General features: G+C 44.9%; 1 protein-coding gene across 1 annotated transcript; it reads left to right on the forward strand.

The window, feature by feature from the left end:
- The first annotated feature begins 17 nt into the window (after positions 1-17).
- WDR3 (WD repeat domain 3) lies at positions 18-19,810 on the forward strand. The gene is made up of 26 exons (XM_062513133.1): positions 18-188; positions 1,520-1,729; positions 2,148-2,266; positions 3,175-3,253; positions 3,572-3,667; positions 4,137-4,250; positions 5,170-5,271; positions 5,391-5,488; positions 6,383-6,478; positions 6,769-6,999; positions 7,770-7,863; positions 8,198-8,299; positions 8,944-9,029; positions 9,958-10,093; positions 10,794-10,850; positions 11,530-11,630; positions 11,777-11,888; positions 12,002-12,136; positions 14,180-14,230; positions 14,445-14,510; positions 15,326-15,418; positions 15,973-16,020; positions 17,398-17,441; positions 17,789-17,917; positions 18,413-18,506; positions 19,124-19,810. Exons 1-26 carry the CDS (start codon positions 18-20, stop codon positions 19,277-19,279), a joined length of 2,820 nt encoding a protein of 939 aa, XP_062369117.1. The 3' UTR covers positions 19,280-19,810.
- Positions 19,811-20,719: the final 909 nt, after the last annotated feature.

Raw genomic sequence — 20,719 nt, forward strand, 5'->3', positions numbered from 1 at the left:
TGCCCGGCACCGCCGCCATGGGCCTAACGCGGCAGTACCTGCGCTACGAGCCCGCAGCGCTCTTCGGGCTGGTGGCCAGCGCCAGGGCCGGTGTGGCCTTCGTGGCGCTGCGTGGCGAGCGTGGCCGCTACGTGGCCGTGCCGGCTTGCGAGCACGTGTTCGTGTGGGACACTAGGAAAGGAGAGAAGGTGGGACCCGGGGTGCCGTGCCGGGGGCGGTCGGTGGCGGGGCAGGGCTGGGGTGCAGCAGTGCGGGGCTTTTAGGCCGCCTGAAGCGAAGCGATTTGTGGTACTGGGCGGCGTTTGTAGGGAAGCGACGCGTCCACAGCCTCCCCTTCTCTTGGGTAGGGTGGGCACAGAGTGAGGTAAGGTTGTGGAGTGAGTCTGCAGCTCTGGCTGCGTCCTGGCCCATCGTGCTGGTGTCTTCCAGTTCTCCAAGCTGGTCACTGGACTAAAATGATTCTGCATCGTGTTACCTTTTGAGCCGTCCAAAATATACTGCAGTGCTGGATGCTTACAAGAAAGTCTTGCTAGCTACAAGAAAGTAATTGGTTATTTCTGTCTAAGGGGTTTATAAGGATTGTATTTTTTGAAATCCAACAGGTAGCACAGCACCAGCACACACAGAACAGAGGAGGCTGTGGATGACTTGGTTAATGGATGTCTGGAATGCAGCAATTCTCACATCTGTTTTCTCTTGGTAGTAACTTGTAGCCATTAGTTGTTAGAGGGAGGGAGTGGTGGTCCTGCTGCTCTGCTCTTACTGTGAGAGTAATTTATTTTTTCTCGACTTGGTCTTTATATGGCTCAATCTCACTGTGAATCCCTTGGGATTTGCTTCAGTACCTCAGTTGTGGAAGAGGATTTACTATCACAGTAACTGGGAAGCTTCTCCCAGTTTAGCTGTCTGTGTGAGTGTTCTTGGACAAACCATGGATGTCATAGTGTTTGTTTTGGCTGTGGAAGTGGGCATCCCGTGTAAAAATTGTATCACAAAAGGAGGTTGTGAGCTGTAAGTTTAAGGACTTTGCCACACACTGTCTCCTGTGAGATTCAGAAATCACTCTAAGTACTACTGTCCACTACAAACTGAAATCATTCTCAAGTTCTTGTGCATTCTGTGGAAAAGCCACTCTGTCCTATAGCTGAGAAAGGCCAGGCAGGAGAGGATGGAGTCAGGAAGAAACTTTACAACTTTACTCTCAAACAATATTTCTTACTCTCTGGCACTTAACGTGTGGGGGCAGAAATTTCAGATTCCGAATTCCAGGGCTTATTCTGCACCAGTTTCCTGTTTGATTGTGAGAAATTTCTTCTCTTCTAGCTGCTGTTTGTCTTGGAAAATGGGATTAATGATACTGTATTTGGTGCAGGAAGTTGAAAAATGAACTTATAAAGTGGCAGAAGTGCTCAGCTGCAAGTTCAGGAGAAGAGTAGACTATATTCTCTCTGCTGTGTATCTGACTCTGTGACATGAAATTTATCAACATTATACATGTTTTATCTCCTAAAAATTGCAGGTTCTTATCCTTAAGGGTCTCAAGCAGCAAGTCAGTTGCCTCTGCCCCTCTCCAGATGGGTTGCACCTGGCTGTTGGGTATGAAGATGGAGCAATCCGTATTTTCAACCTCCTAAGTGGAGAATTGACCATCACGTTCAATGGGCACAGGGCTGCAGTTACAGCCCTGCAGTATGACCACCTGGGTGGCAGGCTGGTGTCTGGCTCAAAGGTGAGGCTTTGACATCTGGAGCATGACCCTTTCACAGAGATCCCCCATGGGGAAGGCTGACCTGCACTGAAATGTTCAGTATTTTAAATGTGGCCTCTGTCTGTAGCCAGAGGATGGCAGTGAGAGGAACTGGGGAGCCCAGGGCTGGAGGAACAGCAGGGGCTGCAGGCAGGAGTAGGGCACTGGCAGAGCTGTTAAAGTGAAGAATCTTGTGAGACGAGGAATAGCAAAAGTGTTTCAAGCTGGGATGATGGTACATTTATCAGTCTGACTGCACCTTTGGGGAAGCAATGTCACTTGCATTAATCATCCTTGTGATTCAGAGTTAGAAGGTGTGCTCTCAGGTAATCTTTTCAGTCTCATGGCAGAAGTTTTGCAGAGACAAGGGCCAGTCCCATGGAGACACTCTCTGTTCCAGGATACAGAAGTCATCATGTGGGATGTCATCAATGAGAGTGGCCTGTACCGGCTGAGGGGACACAAGGATGTCATCACTCAAGTCCTTTTCTTGAAGGAGAAGAACTTGTTGGTCACTTGGTGAGCCAGATTAAGAGTAATTGTTGATCAGGAAAGCAGGCTTGGTTGTACTTGCAATTTAGACATCCCATGTGCTACAGCCATTTGTATTTTCCTTTTTGTCCTGTGATATCTCAGACCCACCAGCATCCTTGAATATGATTTTGTCACATCCACATATTTTTTAGGTCTGGTGCCTGAATCCAAGTCTTAGAGCAATTGAAATGGCCATACTGAAAAAAGTGTTTGGAAAAGGGTTTAACTTGTTGGTAAATCCATCAATTTAAGATTATTGTAACAAAGAGTAGTGATAACATGTTCGTTATGTATGTAACAGTTTTTTTGGGACTTTTTTTTCTGTTTATCTTGAAGAATTAAGCAGACTTACTTTCTGTATGTGTCATTCACACAGCAGTGTGACAGAAAAATTGCTTTCTTGTAAGCTGTAAATACACTAATTATTTAAAAGATGATAGGGGCTTTTTTAGTTGATTTTTAGTTATTCAACTAAATGAGCTGCATGTTGACTGAATCCCTTTAATAATAAATGGTTGACAGGAGATTCTTTTGCTGAAATATCAGTCACTAATTTTTTACTTTTTAGTATGCCATTTACTAGCTAAATAGAAAAGTGCATGGAATCAGTTCAGTTTAAAATTAAAACAACTTTCTTTTGGTTTGGTTTTTTTTCAGATGGAAAAGATTATACCCTTTTCTTAATGCAATTTGAAATGTTTGCAGGCCAGCTTCAGTGACAGTGATTTTTTTGCAGTGTTGTTGTGCCTTTTTTGTTTGGCTTGCACAATTCAGCGTTTGAGTAGCTGTTCTGTGATACATTCTGACATGTTTTAGGATTTTTTTGTATTTCTGCCACTTAGAAAAATGGTCAGTACTGTAGTCTTTCCTCATGTCTAACTTCTTTGTTCCAGTGGCAAAGACACACTGGTGAAATGGTGGGATCTGGACACCCAACACTGCTTCAAAACTCTGGTTGGACACCGAGCAGAGGTAAAAAGGAGATGTGTGGGAGCTGTTGGGCTGGTGGGACTTGGGGTCTCATGGCTCACTCTGGGTTTTCCTTGCTTTCAGGAGCTGTAAGCTGGCACCATCATGCATTTTACTTTCATTAGGCTTTAGGAGTGAGCAATTGAGAAACTTCAAGAGCTGTCATCCAGTGCAGTGGGTGGCAATTCCCATGCATGTGTCCCCAGAGGAGGTCCCAGCTAGATCCATTCTCTATTTGGTTGCTGTTTAAATAAGTCAATTAAAGATGCTGTGCTTTTTTATGATAAAGGAGTCAGTCCCTCACATTGTGCCTCTGGACAGGTCTGGGGGATGGCTTTGCTGTCCAAAGAGAGACGTCTGATCACTGGGAGTGCTGACAGTGAGCTGAGGGTGTGGGATCTCACGTACATCCAGGAGGTAAGATATTCCCTCTGTAACCCCTCAGGCCCCCTGCCCAGCTGCTTGCCTTGGAACAGAGATGGAGCCAGAACATGTTCAAGTCTGATGCATGTTCTGGGAAACAGCCAAAGCAATGTCTTTGCTATATGAGGGGTCCTGAAGCTGCTTGTGGCATAGGCTTTACAGTTTCCTGCGTTTTGAGCTTTCAAGTGCCACTGCAAGCACTATAAGAATGAGATTTCCAGAGTGGGTCAGATTTTCCTGCCTTCTGAGTTACAGCTGAGGAAGACAGTCTTGTATGTGGATGATAATCATGGGAGCACATGGAGTGCTTGGTGCCTACAGGAATGCTGTAGGACACTCCAGTGTATGCTAACCAGTTGTATCTCCAGGGAAATGAAGTGTGAGTCAGAAACCACAATACTATAGCTCTTGAGGTTTAAGGTACTCCTTTTTTTTTTTTTTTTCTTTTTTCCCCTGTGAGCAGGTAAAAGATCCTGATGAACCAGAATCCAAGAAAAGCAAAGTGTCTCCTTCACCTGGAACAGAAGAAAACACTGAAGAGGATGAAACCTTAGAGCTGGATGAACATCCTGAGGAAGTAAGATCAGTTTTCCATTCTGTCTCTGAGCTGGTGTGTCTAACCCCATTTGCATGGTTTATATCCTGAGCGTCATATTTAGCCTGTTTGGGAAAATGTGATAATTCTTGTCTTGCTCCATAACAACTTCTTCAGCAGCAGTTGCTGCCTTATCTACCTGCGAAACGTCAGCAGAAGTATATGTGCCAAAAACACCCGCAGATGTATTCTCCAGTTTTTCTTTGCTTTCTATTTGAGAAGGACTAGCAAGTGTATAAATTTAAACAGTGCTAATAGAGCTCTTCCATCAAACAACACAGAAATAAAATAGTTCCTAGCTGATTGGCAGCTGCTGAGTTCAGTATTGGTGCTCAGCTTTGCAGAAATGGAGAGGTCAGAGTTGCACTGTAATAAAACATGGTGTGAGATTGGATTGCAGAAAGCCATTTCCACTTGTGCTGCTGCTGGAGACTTTACTGAATCTGTCTTTCTGGTAGAATTTTCTGGGGTACTGCTCAGATCTCAGGCTGCTTGTAGTTGTGGTAGATATCTGATTTTGTTAATTAATTTTCCAGCTTCCTCTTCAGAGGATCTCTCACCCTTCAATGCCCTATGTAAGAGTCTTTGTTCCCACCCTCTCTGCCTCTTTTGACTGAGCTCTGCTGCCTCTGTAGCATAAAAAATCATCTATGTCTCTTAAATGGCTGTGGTTTGCCAGTAAAATTAGACTGAGACTGCCAGTGATTATTTTCAGCTGAAATGCAACAAAACACCAGGTGATAAGCTTGTAGTTCACACAGATGCTTTTGTCCCTTTATCATCCTTACTAGCTGTTCTGCCAGGACCCTGTAGGTTCGTTTCCCCCTCTCCTTGACTTCCCTTGTCAGCAGGTTTTTTGAGTTTGCCTTTCAGACCCAAGTTTGTTCCTCTTTCCCTGTAGCGCATTGTTAAGTGCAGCAAAGTTGGATCCATCATGCGGGAAGGGAGAGATCGAGTGGTGACTCTTGGCACAGACCAGATGGGCAAGTTTTTGGCCTGCCATGTGAGTAGTGGGGGGCTCTTCTACTGAGCTGTAGAGGAGGCTGATAGAGACCTTGGGTTCTTTCTGTAAGGGCCAGCCACGGCTTTGCGTACCTTTGAATTTGTTTGCTCTGACTCTAGGGAACAGATGCTGTTCTGGAAGTGTTCTCTGTCCTTTCTGAAGAGGAAATCCAAAAGAAATTGGAAAAGAAAATGAAGAAAGCAAGGAAAAAAGCCAAGTAAGTAATTTTTTGGATGCTGTCTGTGTCCAGAATGCTCTAGAAAAGCTCTTCAGTTACAAAAGCTCTTCAGGAGTATTACACTTACTAGTGGTTGAACCCCCAAGCTTCTGGCTTTTCTCTTTGTGCTAGCTTTTGTATTTTGTGGTTGATCTTTCTGTGCATCTGTGGTGCTTGTCTGAGCAGCACTGCTTCCTGAGACTGAGGAAATACCTTTCTTTCTGAGTCTTCCCTCTGAAAAAGAAAAGCTAAAGTATGCAAAGAAATGGATAAAAAAATGGGATTTTCAGAGCTGCTCAGCTCTGCCTGATACTGGTGTTTATGCTGCTTTGTGTATCAAAGTAAGTTCTTGGTGGGCAATGTAGGAATGAGTTTCATCTGAGAAGTCACGGAGAGTCTGATACTTTGTCTACTGTTTTACAGCAGACAGAGATAGAGGTGAGAGTTTTCTTAATGGTTATTCTGTGTTAGGTGTCTCTGTGTATCCTTGCACTAAACAGGTGCCTCAGAACAGCCCTTAGGGAGGGGTCTGGCTCCAGGGTAGAAACTAAAGTGCAGGGCAGGTGAATCTGGAAATGCATTTTAGCAATGGCTGAGAGCTTTTGGTGAGTGATGGATGAGCAGAAGCTGGTCTTGCTCTCAAACACTATTTCTGTTGCCTGTTTTGTATCCATCTTAGTAATGTACCTTGTGTTTTGGCTCCAGAGGAGGTTGCCTTTTTAGGACTGTTTGTGTCCTTAGTAGTCTGCATACTGGCATGAACTTCACTGTCCCTATTCTTAAATGTGGTTAGCACTGCTGGATAAGAGGGAAGTTGTTTTCAGCAGGCTAAATGGTTTCCTTATGTTTTCTTTGTCGCTGTGTTCATTTGACTCTTCTCCCTGACATTTCCAGACAGAACTCTGAAGAGGAGCCTAATAGGAGTGTGGAGCTGAGCCTACAGGAGGAGATTCAGCGGGTCACTAATGTCAAAGCTTCTTCTAAAATCAAGTGAGCAGAAAGCCTGTTGTAGAGTCTGATGAATGGTTATGCAGCTACCTGGGGAGACCTCTGCATGGCTCAGTGCAGGCAGAGGTGGAAGAAGTTTACCTCTCAACGTATGTTTAGCTTGGAGCTGCGAAGAGGCCTGCCATGATCTCCAGTCCATTCACACCTCTGTGGCTCAGTGTGCACTTGTTTGTTTGATGTGCTGTATATTCCTTTGTCTCAGTTGTTCTTGATAATTGAAGACTTTATCTTATTGCTCCTGTGTACAGCTCTGATTTTATCTAATCAAACAGGTCATTTGACTTGATTCTCTCTCCAAAAGGAGAGCTGAAGATGATACTGCTGCTCCAGAACAATGTAATTGAATTGTACAACCTGGACCTATCAGCACAAATACCCCAGGCTGTCCGTGTGTCCAGGATAACCATTGGAGGCCACCGCAGTGATGTCAGGACGTTGGCTTTTAGCTCTGACAACATTGCCATTCTCTCAGCAGCTGCAGAGTCTGTGAAGATTTGGAACAGGTACGCAGTCCGGTTATGTCAGTCTCCCAGAATTGAGGGATGATGTGTTAAGAAAAGCAGTGATAATAAAGAGGGGACGATGAAAAGAGATAAAACAGTGAATGAAGTAAGGGAAGTAAACAGAAAAATGTTCTTCTTTTTTCCTTATTAGGGAAACTGAGAAACTAGAGAACTAAAATTTCAACAGGTCTAAACACAAAGGTCATACAGAGCAGTTGGGTATAGACTGTATTTTGCTATGGGTTTTTTTCTATTTTTTCATTTTTAGTAAGAGGTATTAACTGTTACCCTAAATAAGCTACTGCACGTTCTTTAGGGAGCATGTGGGTTTCTTGACATCTTATCTGAAGGATCTAGTATTAGATTGAGTAGGCTATTCTGTTGATCTAGAGTGTTGTGTGTTGATGTAGAATGCTTCTCTGATGTAAAGTGGTGTCCCAGTGTTTCTTGAGTGGTGCTGATTTCAAGCTCAGTTTCCTCTGAAGTACTCCATCCCTTCCTGAAATGCTGTTTAAAATTAGGATCTCTGTTCTTGTTCACAACAGCAATAGGTCACGATGGTGGACAACATAGTGGCATGTTTTTTATGGGAAACGTTGTTAGCAGTACTGCTGGATAGTGTTTGGGTCAATAGGAAGGTGGTGGCTTATCTTCTGACCCCAGCTGAAAGATAACTGTGGGTAGAGGCCACACTGGACTGGAGCATGTCTCACTGAGCAGGCCGGTTTCTGTGTGTTATAAGAGGTTTTGGGCTCTGTCTCTGTCCACAGGTCGACCTTGCAGTGCATCCGGACAATGGAGTGTGAGTACGCGCTCTGCTCGCTGTTTGTCCCGGGAGATCGGCAGGTCATCATTGGGACCAAGGTAAGGAGTGGGCCTCTGACTCCAGACTGCCCAGGTCTGGGAATGTGTTAGGAAAATGTCATTAAGGCAGCCTCACAGAAAATGCATTGTCTCTCCTGATCTGGAGCACTGCTGTGTTCCCAGATTTGTTACATAGCTCTTGTGGCTTGAGTTGGAAAGCAGAGGAGAGCTTTGGGAAGGCCCTGATGGAGATCAGGAGTTTGGCCATCTGTGTGTAACAGCCACCTAATGAAGCTGGCTGCTGGGAATGTGGGAAGCAGGGAGCTCTTCTGTCAGGAGCTATCGTGAGTTGTAAGCAGAGGCTGATTCTTCTCTGTGATGTCTTTCTTCCCAGACAGGGAAGCTGCAGCTATATGACCTGGCTTCAGGCAGTCTGATAGAGGCACTTGATGCTCATGATGGGGCTGTGTGGTCCATTGCTCTTTCACCAGACCAGGTAAGTCGCCACCCTTATAACTATCATCTACACATCTTTTCATGTAATTCCTTCCTATGGTACTGTGTTTGCACCATCGATGGGAGCATGGGAACCCCCTCATCCTGGGAGGTGGTGGATGCAGCTGGTAGTGTCTAAGGGCTTTCTAGTGGAATCAAAGCCACAGCAAGAAATAATCTGCCTGATATTCGTCCACCCTAAAGATTAAAACATATGGGACAGATTTTATACTTGTTCTTAATGTAAACTGTTGAACTTCTGTTCTTTTAGAAGGGTCTGGTTTTAGGATGATGGTAAGTTGTGTGTGATCCAGTGAGTGTCTCAAGCTGCCCACAGAATAAAAGCATATTGTTACCTGCAACTGAGATGACTGCTTTCAGTCCTGAAGTTGCAGTCTAGGTTTTCTTTTATATTTGGGGTTTTTGTCTTGTACCTCCAAAATAAGCTAGAGCTTTTGAAATTGTTGGTGCTCATCCAGTGTGTGCACTAACCAGAGCAAGTGCTCCAGATGGTGTCCACTTAATTATCAATGCTGTAGAAATGTGGGACATTTCAAAAACCTCTGTGTTGGCAGATCCTTGCTGTAGACTTTGTCTGGGTAATAGGTACTAGTTTCACAGCAACTTTCTTGCTTTCCTCTACAGCATGGCTTTGTGACAGGAGGTGCTGATAAATGTGTCAAGTTCTGGGAGTTTGAGCTTGTGAAGGATGAGAACAGTGTTCAGAAAAGGTGAGAAGATTGTGCCGGTTCCATTGTCATTGATGGGTGCTTTGAACTGCAAGTCCACATGTGACATCTGTGTGGAACACATGGAGGAGAGTCTGGGGTCCGTGCAGTTCTGTGGGGACCTGAGCTTAGCTGGAGAAAGGCACTTGTTTCATTCTGAGCCCTTTTTTTGCGGGTGAGTTTTGTGTCTAATCAGGCTGGGCCTGCAGATCGTTACAGTAAATGTAGCTTGAAGTGCATCAGCCATCAGAGACTGCTTATTCCATTTCTGTGTCCTGGTTTGAAAGAAAGGTGTCTGCTAGGGAAAGCAGGGCTCTCCCTTGAAATGAAGAAAGTAAATCCTCTCCCTCTGAATTAGTATAATTTTGAAATTAAGAGGCTATCGGGCAAAGATATGGGGATAGGAATAACAATTCTTTACTAGTATGTATAACAAGGCAAAGAAAATAACAACAGCTAAGGAATTAACACCAACCAGACCAGGAACCCAGTTCCAGTCCTCTCAGCTACAGGCCCCTTTCCTTTTGGTGCAGTTCCTATCACAGCTGGCAGTGAGCTCTGGCAGGCTCCCGATGGACAGGGCAGATGTGACCCACTCTGCTTTTACCTGTTTCTAATATTTTGGTGTCATCCAGTCTCTCTCCCCTTGGAGAAAGCCCCCAAAAACCAGCAAGCTTCCCCCTCCTTCCCCCCCACCCCCACCCCCCCAAGAACCTAACAATCAGTTCTTCTTAGCATGTCAGTGGGAAAAAAACTCCACAGGCAAAAAGAGGAAAGGAAAAAACAACCCCCAACATCCTGTCATAGAGAGGAATGAATGCTGCATGTTAAAATTCACTTGCTTTCCCAGGGTGCAGTGTGGTGCTTGTATCTATCTCTTCCTACCTTGTTTGCTTGGGATAACAGTTGTTTTTTTTCCTCTCGTTGCCAGGCTTTCCATGAAACACGTGCGCATTTTACAGCTGGATGAAGATGTGCTCTGTGTGCGGTACAGCCCCAGCCAGAAGCTGCTGGCTGTCTCCTTGCTCGATTGCACCGTGAAGGTTTTCTACGTTGACACACTCAAGGTGCATGACCAAATGGGCTGTGAGGCTGTGCAGGAAGGGATGTAACTGTAACCTGCAAGGTCAGGAATAGAAAGGAAAAGTGGCTATTTTATGTGGAATGTGCATCCTCCTTCAGGGCTGGCAAACCTAACAGAACCATGGTTGTTCCACACTGGGAACTGGAAGATTCATTTTTCATTTGAAAAGTGTTCTGAGCCTGCAGGTGGCAAAGTTCATTCTAGACCCTGCAGACATGGCGGTACTCCAGCTCTATCAGGCGCTGTAAAGGTGCAGATGAATGTGTCTCACATGGGGTTAAATAGGGCATGGCAGAGGCAAAGTTTGCGGGAGGAGAACCTTCCTTGTGAGCAGTGTGTGGTGAATTTGTGAGCTGTGTATTAGCAGGTGAATGTTAGGGAGTGACACAAGACAGACTGGTGCTGACAGTTATGTGGAGAAAAACAGAAATGAACTCCATTGACACTGGTGAATGGCAACAGAGTTAGCTAGAGAGCAAACAGAGCTAGTTCAGCTTGCTTGGCTAATTCCACTTTCTTCTCAGTTCTGCCCTCATGACTGTGCTGCTAATGGTGTTCAGGGTAAGAAGGAAAGTAGGGCAGTGCTAGGAAAACAGCTCCTGAGGCAGAGCAGAAGTAGCCTGGAGCTTTAGATTTACACACCTCTCTACTCAGCATGTAACTGAGTCACTTTTCTTCTTCAGTTTTTCCTTTCTCTGTATGGACACAAGCTGCCAGTGCTGTGTATGGACATCTGCTATGTAAGTATCACTAAGGCTGTGTAATGTGGGACTGTGGTGATATGGATGAGTGTGAGAGCCTCTGCTGTCATCAAGGCCTCTAGGATAATGCTTTCTTGTCACCTCCTTGCTCCTAACTTAGTAGTTTCTGGGTGGGGCACAGCAAGCCCATTCTTGTTCTGTGGTTCTGTCCTCACTGGAAGGGGTATCAGAGTTGGGGTCATGACAGAACTGACCCTGTGGCATTTTGTGAGTGAGTGGAAATCAAAATGCTGTAATGGTCCCTTACACTCATTGTAACAGGTATAGCCTGCTTTCTGCTAAAGTTATTGTGTGAGAGGAGCCTGAATTTTTAGTGGGAGCAGAGAGCAGATGCTGAGAGGGAGCAGCCTCTTTATGCCTGTTCATTCTTGGGCTGCATGTTGGTCTGAAGTATCTTTGAGATGACGCTCATTGAAAGCCAAGAAAAATGTCAGGATATAACAAAATACCTGCAGAGGGTCAGAGGGCCAGAGTGCTGTCACTGGGCTGTGCCAGTACCAGGCATGGACCACTGGGAAGGAGGTGGAGGAATCGGAAGGCCACATTTCAGGAACCAAGTGTCTGCCTACTCAGCAGTGCTGAGTCCCTGGGGCAGCACCAGTTCCTCATGGGGTTGCTAGCCAGCTCCCCACACCCTCCTCTCTTTGTTGCTCTGTAGGATGGGACTCTAATTGCAACTGGCTCTGCTGACAGGAATGTGAAGATTTGGGGCTTGGATTTTGGGGACTGTCATCGTTCTCTCTTTGCCCATGATGACAGGTTAGTCAAATCCTTCAGCAACTTTGGACTGTGGACTTGTGTCCAAGGAGTTGTCATCCAGCAATAATCCTTCTATCTAGCATAGAGTAGGGGGGAGTTCTGCAGCATTCCCCAAGTGGGTAACTTTGAGCCTTTTTCTCTTCCAGTGTGATGTATCTGCAGTTTGTGCCCAAATCCCATCTCTTCTTCACAGCTGGGAAGGACAGCAAGATTAAGCAGTGGGATGCAGATAAGTTTGAACATATCCAGACGCTGGAGGTAGGAAGCTTTTGAGTCTGTTAAAAGGGAGCATTATCCCTTCATGAGCAGATTTTCCTCAGGGATGGAAGTTGGATGATGTTAATGTCATACCTCTTCTGTCATCTATGCAGGGGCATCACCAGGAAGTGTGGTGTTTGGCACTCAGTCCCAATGGAGACTATGTGGTGTCAGCATCTCATGACAAGTCCCTGCGCCTCTGGGAAAGGACAAGGGAGCCGCTGATTTTGGAAGAGGAGAGGGAGATGGTGAGAGTTGCATCTTTCCTACTGAAAACAACTTCCAGACCTTTTTTTTTTCCCCTTTTCTTATTTTTTTTTTCTCTCTCTTTAGTGGCTTTCTACAGGCCTGTTGCTTACAGTCTTTGGCATTTTCTTGTGTGCCTTTCAGCACAAGTGTGTTTGAGAGGCAGTGTTACATGCAGTTTGTCCTTTTCCAACCATGAGAGGTCCATTCTGTCTCAGTAGCAGGCCCCCGGAGCTCAGGGATGCTGGAAGAACCCTCTTCTATTCCATTTGAGCATGTATTATGAGGAATCAGGCTCAGAAGAACTTCAATAGGAAGGAGTTTGGAGGTCTCTAGTCCAACCCCTTGCTTGTGCGTTTATATTTCTGGTGCTCTAGGCACCAGCTTGTCGGGTTGTCTTTAATGAGCCAAGCAGCTAATAGTTGCTATAAAGTTGTTTATTGCAGAAGCACATCAGTTTCAAAAGGCAGAAGTCACAGACGTTAAAGTACATACTAAGTTTTGGTATAAAGTCCCAAATAGAAGCAGCAGCTGCTCCCAGAAGTCTTGGCAGGGTTGACGTTGCTGGGCAGCTCCTGTCTTCTTCTTGGGTGTTGATGATGGCAGCAAGAGAGCAGAAACCAAAGCAAAGCAAAAAGCACCAGCTCTCCCTAATGCATATTCTTATATACAAACTTTCCAAAAAGCTAAAGACACAAACTTGAACTACTACTTCTTAACCTATTAGAATTCTAGTTTCTTAGCACGCCCGGTTATGTATGAGCTATGCATATAGTGTGTCTTGTTCTATCTGAAAAATGTTAGCAGTATTCTTACTATAGTTTTACTATGTCTAAAACTATGTTCCTGGAGCTTCCGTGGAAACACTAGTATCTAGAACTATGTTTTTCAATCTTCACTAAAAGTCGCATTTCTACTCTGGCATCTGAGACCTTTTACTCACTAAAAGCACGTAAAACTTATTCTAGTTATTTTCTTACTTGCTTATTCTAAAACTAACACATCTATTTTATGTGTGAGTGACTTAGCAGATTTCAATCTATCCAAAAGTTTTAATTCAATCCTTCTTCTCTGATTTCTCTCTGAAAAATTCAGAGACTCTTGACTTACTGACTCCCGCACTTGCTCACTGCAGGATGATCTTAAAGCTGCATCAGACTACTTTGAGACTTTTCTTGATACATTGACATCTCCAAGGAAACAGATTTTCCAGACTGTTTGAGCACCTGTTCCAGTATTGAGCCACCACTGGGGTTGGCCTATATGTTTCTTTCATGTATCTAATCTGAGGTTCCCTTGGAGCAATATGTAACTCTTTATCTTTTTGCTGGATCCCTCAGAGAAGCCTCTTTCTGTCACCGCTTTGGAAGACGGTTCTCAAACCATGGTGGGGGGGGGCCACGGAGGCAAAAATGCAAGGAATGGATGAGAAACCTGCAGTAGCTGTTTGGGGTTTTTTATCCCAGCCTGTTTGCAAGAGCTGACCTACACACTGTACCTTGATGCCCTGTGTTTGGTAAAAGAAGAGACAGAGATTGCTCTTTTCCAGATTCGAGAAAACTTTGTTTTGGGTCAAATTTGAGTAGCAAGGTGGGTGGGAATACACGAGTAGTGAACTATGCATAATGTAATTGGTACCCTTTCATGTGAGAGATGGCAGACCAGAGACTCTTTCCGTTTGAAGCCCAGGACAACCCTAGGACTTTTCTAGATTTGTTCTCTCTGTGTTTTGTGACTGGTGAAAGGTGTGGTGCTGAACTGTGGTGTCAGTCTCAGCTTGGTGGGATCCTAAAGGGCTGTTCCTGCACCCAGAGCAGGTTTCTTTCTCTGTGGGAGATTCTAAAGTTCATTGTGGAGTTAGGACCAGGGACAAATGGTTGCCGCTGGCATTTTGCTGCTGGCATTGTTGGTCTCTGCTGGTTGGTCCTGGTTTTGCAATGGGCTGCATGAAGCCCTCCAGGCTGCCTTGCTCAAACAGTCTGGAAGGGACTTGAACCCTTGCCTTGCTCACTGTTATTAATATGTTGTGTTCTAATTGTCTGTAGCAACAAGAAGCTGAATATGAAGAGAGTGTGGCAAAGGAAGAGCAGCCTGTGGTGAGTTGCACCATCTGAATGTGTGTTAATATGACTGTACAAACTCTGGAAAAACTACTTCTGTAAGAGGCATAGAAGAGGTATCAGAAAGAAAGGTAATTTTCTTGCTTTGAGGTGGTGTCGGGGGGAAGGGGGTGCTGAAGCTGTGGCTGCTCCATGGTGCAGTTGGCTGTGATACTGTGGAAGGATTGAACTGCAGCTCTGTATTTTGTAGGTGGCTGGAGAGAGGCAAGGAGAGACAGGGCTGGCAGGAAAGAAGACCATTGAAACCATCAAAGCGGTAAGGTGCTGTGGCTCTGCCAGTGTGGCTTTGAGCCTTACCAGTCTCTCAAGGGGGCCTCTCATGGGGTCATAGCATCAGTTTGAAGAGTAACCTGTGCTGTCACTTAAGGGCAGAGTGCTCTTGAATACAGAGGAAATCTGTCCTGCTCAGAAGCCAGCAGGGAAGGTTTTGACTCTGGAGAGTCACACGCCAGGAATTCTCTCCTCCTGAGAAGAATGAGGTGTGAGGTTCCTGTAGCTGCAGCTGCCTGTCACATGTGGGGGAGAGAGAGACCTGCTTTTGACCTGTGGGCTTTGCATCCCAAAGGAGCCCAAGGCAGCTGGGATGTTCTCAAGGCATTAGGCCTCTCCATGAAGGGCTGTGCAGTCCAGTGGGCATCTGTGGAAGGTGGAAATTTATTGTGGTTCTTGATGGGGGAGATGTACTAGGAAGGTGTGGGGGTGGGTAATTCCATAGGTGCAGTTTTCAACAGTTTGTTGATTTTCAGGGAAAATCCTTATAGTCTGAACAGTCAAAATGGCCTAACCCTGGCTCGTGCCTCAAAGGGACACTGCTTGTGGGGATTGGTGGTCAATTGAACAACTGAAGCTGCACCAGAGAGCACCCAGGGCAGTGGGGGGATGTGGATGGTGTGTGACATCTTCAGGACATGACTTGTGTTTCAGGGTATTGGTGCAGTCTGGAGTAGAGATTATTAGGGGAAATGCCTTGAGGTGCTGTGTGTCAGTGACTCTGCTTCCAATTCTCTTTGTCCAGCTGAGGTTTGTCCTGGCTTATGTGGTGTACTGATGTGCTGTTCTTGTGCTGCACAGGCTGAGAGGATCATGGAAGCTGTCGAGCTGTACAGAGAAGAGACAGCAAAACAGAAGGAGCACAATGCCATATGCAAAGCTGCAGGAAAAGAGGTAAAAGACTGAAGAATGTAAAAATCCCAGGTGTGGTGGGCATATCCTTCCCGCTCAGGTGGAAGGGCTTATAGCATGCAAATAAAGTCAGGACAGATGAAAGCAGCAGACATTTGCTCAAATCTTTTGGACAACTAAATGGCACTGTGCTCTGGGACATAATGAGGGGTGTGTTCTTTCCAATGATCTTTATACTTAAAGTCACATCAGGATGTAAGTTTTGTCCCTAGAAGAGTATGCTGCTGCACATCCTAAAGTCTTATCTTTGCCTTCATCTCAACACTCCCTGCTAAATAAGGGGCTGTTATAGAAGTGGGGAAAAGTGATAAGTAGAAGAAAATTCATCCATGTTTGAGTTAATCATATATGTCTGAGAATGAGATTGTCTGGTGGCTGCAAATGAGGCCTTCAGCAACATTCTGGGGAGGGTGGAGGTGTAGGAATTGCAGGAAGACAGTAAAAGCTCTCTTCTACTGTGGGTAAAATTCTGCTCTGAATATGCATTTATACACACACACACACCTGCCTCATTCTAACCCATTCTGTGTCTCCAGGTTCCCTTCCCTGTCAATCCCATTCTCCGTGCCTATGGAAATATTACAGTAAGTGGAACGCCCAGGCCAGAGGCTGTAGTTAATTCTCAGCTGGAGAGGGGCTGTTTGATTTGCTGGCTGAACCAACATGCTGGGTTGCTGTGGGGAAGGACTGCTCAGTTCAACTTCTTTGCTTGTGCAAAGTGAAAATAATTTGGGGTTTTCATGGTGATGGAGTTTTTGTTTTGTTTTGTTTTTCTGTGTGTGTGTTTTTTTTTTTTTTTTTTTTTTTTAGTATCATGCAACCCTGATGGTAGCCATGACCTTTTGATGTTTTTTATCATGAGCCAGATATATTCTCCAAGCTATAGGAAAGCTAGTTCAGACCTTACCCAGGTTTATTTATGTGGTGTTGCTACACCAGTTACTGATTCTGCTCCTATTCCTGCAGAGTTTCCATTGAGAAGATTCTGAGTGGTAGGTCAATACCCAGGTATTGCAGGCTAGAGCTGGTGCCCTTATTCATTCATGTCTTACTATTGCACAGCAGTTTTCACTAAATTCTACAGATTTTTGACATACTACAAAATACACAGACAAGGATGCATGGATTTCATTGATAAATAAAAATCCACTACTCTGAGAAGATCAGTTTTCTTGGTTTATTCCAATGTGTACTCCCCCAGACTGTGTTTTTGAAGTACCCTTAGGAAGATCCTTGTTTTTTCACTCTCCCCTTCTCATGCAATCATACAATGGTTTGGGTTGGATGAGACCTTAAAAATCATCTGGTTCCAAACCCTCTGCCCTGGGCAGGGATACCTCCCACTAGACCAGGTTGCTCAAAGCTGAATGTCAATGCCAGATGAAGCAGCCTTTGTCTTCCTTCTCATTACCTGTAACCACCTTGCAAGAACTCTTCTGTTTCTTCCTCCATGATTATAGGTCTATTTAATTATAAGTTGGATAGACTGAACAGAAGTGAAAGAAATCCTATGACTTAGAGGCATTTTTCTTTCCCAGTTCCTAGCTCTGTTCTGCATTTGCCAAACACTTTCAGCAGATAAAAATGAGTAGTAGGAATTAAATCTGGGAACAAGTTTTGTATAAGGTTTTATATATATATAATTTGTTTTATATATAAAGCTTTTTGCCTAGTTTGTAGAAGATTCACTGACATGAAATGAGATGACTTAGCTGGTTAAATATAAATTAGATTTTTTTGCAATGTACTTCACTGATCTAGAGAACCCTGAGAAGGCTGAGGGAGAACTTCTCAGAGTGGCAGCTGATTGATGCCAAAGGGGTTTCCTCTTTGTTATGCTCAGCTTGATGTGTCTGTCTCACAAGATGTGATGGTGTTTTTAACTGCGTGAAATGAACCTTAGGGCATATTGGTCCTGGAATGGTTTTTGTTAAGCAGGGCTGGTGTCTTTCCTCTTGCAGCCTTCTGCATACGTGCTGGAAGTTTTCAAGAAGGTCAAGTCGAGGTGAGTGCCAAGAGCTTTGTTGCTGAACAGATTTGTGTTAGGTTTCTAGGCCCAGGATTGGCTGGGGTCCTTGAGTGGTCTCTCATGCAAAGTATGGGCAATGCTAGAGAGTCTGGAGTCACTGTTCCTGGCAGCCTCTTTTGGAACACAATATGCCTGTTCCATAATATGCCTGGGCTGTGCAGATGCAGGACATCTGGTGCAGATGTGCACAGTCATGGACCAGCTGTGGGAATTGCTTAGCACAGCTGAATACCAGAACCCACCCACGTGGATATGTTTCCTGTTCATCTGTAGCATTGCAGTGGCTCAGACTAATGCTTGTCTCCCTTTGCTTTTTCCTTCAGTGAGCTGGAAGAATCTCTCCTGGTGCTGCCCTTCTCCTATGTCCCTGATCTGCTCAGACTCTTCAATGAATATATTCAGCAGGGCTCAGATGTTGAGCTTCTGTGTCGAGCTCTCCTCTTCCTGCTCAAGTGAGTCCTTTATCTGCCCAGACAGTGTCTGGGCTATCTTCTGAGTCTCTGGGCCTGAAACTCCTGGGAAGCATCCTTGAGAATAAGCACACGCTCTCTGCAGGAGATAAGGAATCTCTGCAGCCCACAGTGAATGATGTGTGGTAATGAACTTTGATGCAGAGTGATGACCTGCCCAGACAGGGTTGCTGGTCCTGGTGGCCCGAGTCTCACTGGAATGAAAAGATTCTACATCAAGCCTGATGAGGCACTGTTGGTGGCACAGAGTCGCTGTAGAGCCTGTGTCCTCAGAAAGACCTTCCCCTTGAACCACTGTCAAACTCAAGAAAACAGCTTTTCCAGATAACTTTGTACATGCCTGTCCATGTCCAGTGTTGGTCTGGGGAAGACTAATTAAAAAAACCCTGTATGTCCAGAACACAGAGAGGATCAGGAGAGGGGCTTTGTGATGTTTCTAAGAACAGTGCTGCAATACACTGCCTGCTTTGTTCCCAGGATCCATTTTGGGCAGATCACAAGCAATCAAATGCTGGTGACAGTGATAGAAAATCTGAAGAAAACCACAATCTCCAGAGTCAGTGAGGCCCGGGTGAGTGTTGCAACCTCCTCTTTTCCAGGATCTAGGATAATGGGATGAGACAATGTTTGTGAGCATGAGTTGTCTGGGGTGTCCAGTGGGTGGAAGTTGGTTGGGGCTCTGCATTCATTTAAACCATCCTCTTTTGCAAATAGGCTGTCTTCTCCTTATGTTCCTCCTTGCATGAGAATACCCAGCGGTGACCTTACACTTGTGCTCCCTGCCTCATTTACACTTGGTTTTCTGATACTTGTGTTTGGATCTTGGCTGGCTAGTTTCTAAATATGTAGGAGGAATAAATTCCCTGCTTCTCTTGAGCTTTTCTGTGGGCTGCTACCTCAATGCAGACTGTGCATTTTCCCAGAAGAAGCTTCAGGTGACTGCCATTGTCTTTCAGAAAATACAGTGAATTATGGCTGCTCTTAAAAGAGGACTCTGGGGAAATGAGTGCAGGACTGACTGTTCTTCTGGGCAGATTAAGCTTGCATTTAAATTAACGCCATTTTTCTTAAATCTATGGATTGTCTTGTTTTCATAATCTCTTAGTAGAGGATGGCCAGTGCAGGACTCTCTGCCCCCTAACTAGCTTGGGATGTGCCTCACATTGTGGTGCTGGTCTGTCTCTGCAGGATGTGTTTGGATTCAACATGGCAGGGCTCCAGTTCCTGAAGAGGGAGATTGAGGCAAAGGACGAGGTGGCATTTTTTGCTGATGCTACTGAACGTTTTGAGGAAAAGAAGAGAAAAAGGAAGAAGAAAGAGAAGATGGTTCTTGCAATGCTCTAGCATTTGCTTCCAAAGACCCAGAGTACCTGCATGGACTCATGTAGCCTCAATGCTGACCTTGGAAGTGTTCATGTGGCTGAATGTCTGTGATGTCCAGTGGCTGGGACAAAGTCTGTCACCTTCCCATGTGGTATAAACCAGCATATAAACCCAACTCAGAATGGTTGTCTCTGAGGTGGACTCTCTATAGTTTGCTGCAGATGGATGCATTTGGACTCTTTCTGAAGTGGCTGTCAAAGGCATGTGCTCTTCCTCTAGTGGAATGCCTGTTAGAAATGGAGTTGATTTATCCTGAGATCAGCTTGTTCTGGCAGCATTGATTCAATGGAATCCAGCACACTGTTGGTGAGACCATGCCCTGTACAGGGAAGGCAGCTGGCAAGATTTTTTGCTGACACCTGCTCGTGGCTTGTGGACTGTTGAAAAAGCTCTGTGCTTTCTGCTGAAGTGTGTATTATCTACAGCCACCCACTCTTTAGTGAGACAGGGAGAAACATGGCTGCACTCTATTAAAGGCATATTTATATTTGCTTTATGTGACAGTTTTGTTCATAGTGTTTTGTCCTGGTATTTTTTTTTTGTAAATCCTCAGTTGGCTTGGCCTGTGTGTCAGTTTTCAAAGGATCAAAGGATTTTTTTACAGAAAGTAAAATCAGTGGGAGCAAATGAAAGGGCTGCCATCCCAGATTGTGTTTTTATGGAGAGCTGGCAGACCAAACGTGAGAAGCCTGGATTGTTTGCCTCGTACTTGCTCCAGGTTTTAGAAATTGAACTGATTTGCTGCAATGTTGTACTTTTGCTGTATCAGATGAAATTATTTATTTTCACGGTGGGGGCAATGGGGCAGAATGAAGTGAACAAGTCTCTGCTGCTGTTGTTATTAGTTTATACACATGCTGTGTTTTTTACCAGTAGTCACAGGTTTGGGGGATGTGGTAGAGGCTGCTTCTGGATACTTTGCTGACTGTTGGGCTTACATGTCTGATGTAGGTATTCAGAGCTGAAGTTCTAGTTTCATACGGATTTTTAGTTGCATCCCAGTTGTGCCTGACTGCTGTCTTTGACTTAGGTTGTCTATTAGTAGCAGTTATGCAAAAGGCCAACAGTTCAGTTGGTCATTCTCTAGGCAGCACCTCAGGTGTAACAACCATACCTCTGTTGCTTGTAAGTAACTTTGTCAGGGGATTATTGTTCACTTGCCTCTTCAGAGTCTGGGTAATTCACAGGAGCACCTTGTGCACCATTTCCAGGTGGGTCTCAGACTCTTTATAGAAATGGCAACCTTCATACAGCTCTGCCAGTTGTTTCTGGGTGCCCCTATAATTTTATATTTTTCCAGATATGGATGAAACTTGTAATCAAACAACTGCACTCAAACACCTCTATCCTGACTTATGCACTTCTATTACATTTTATTCTGTTCTATTCCTTTGCTATTCC

This window comes from Cinclus cinclus, chromosome 2, assembly GCF_963662255.1.
Source record: "Cinclus cinclus chromosome 2, bCinCin1.1, whole genome shotgun sequence".
NCBI lineage: Eukaryota > Metazoa > Chordata > Aves > Passeriformes > Cinclidae > Cinclus > Cinclus cinclus.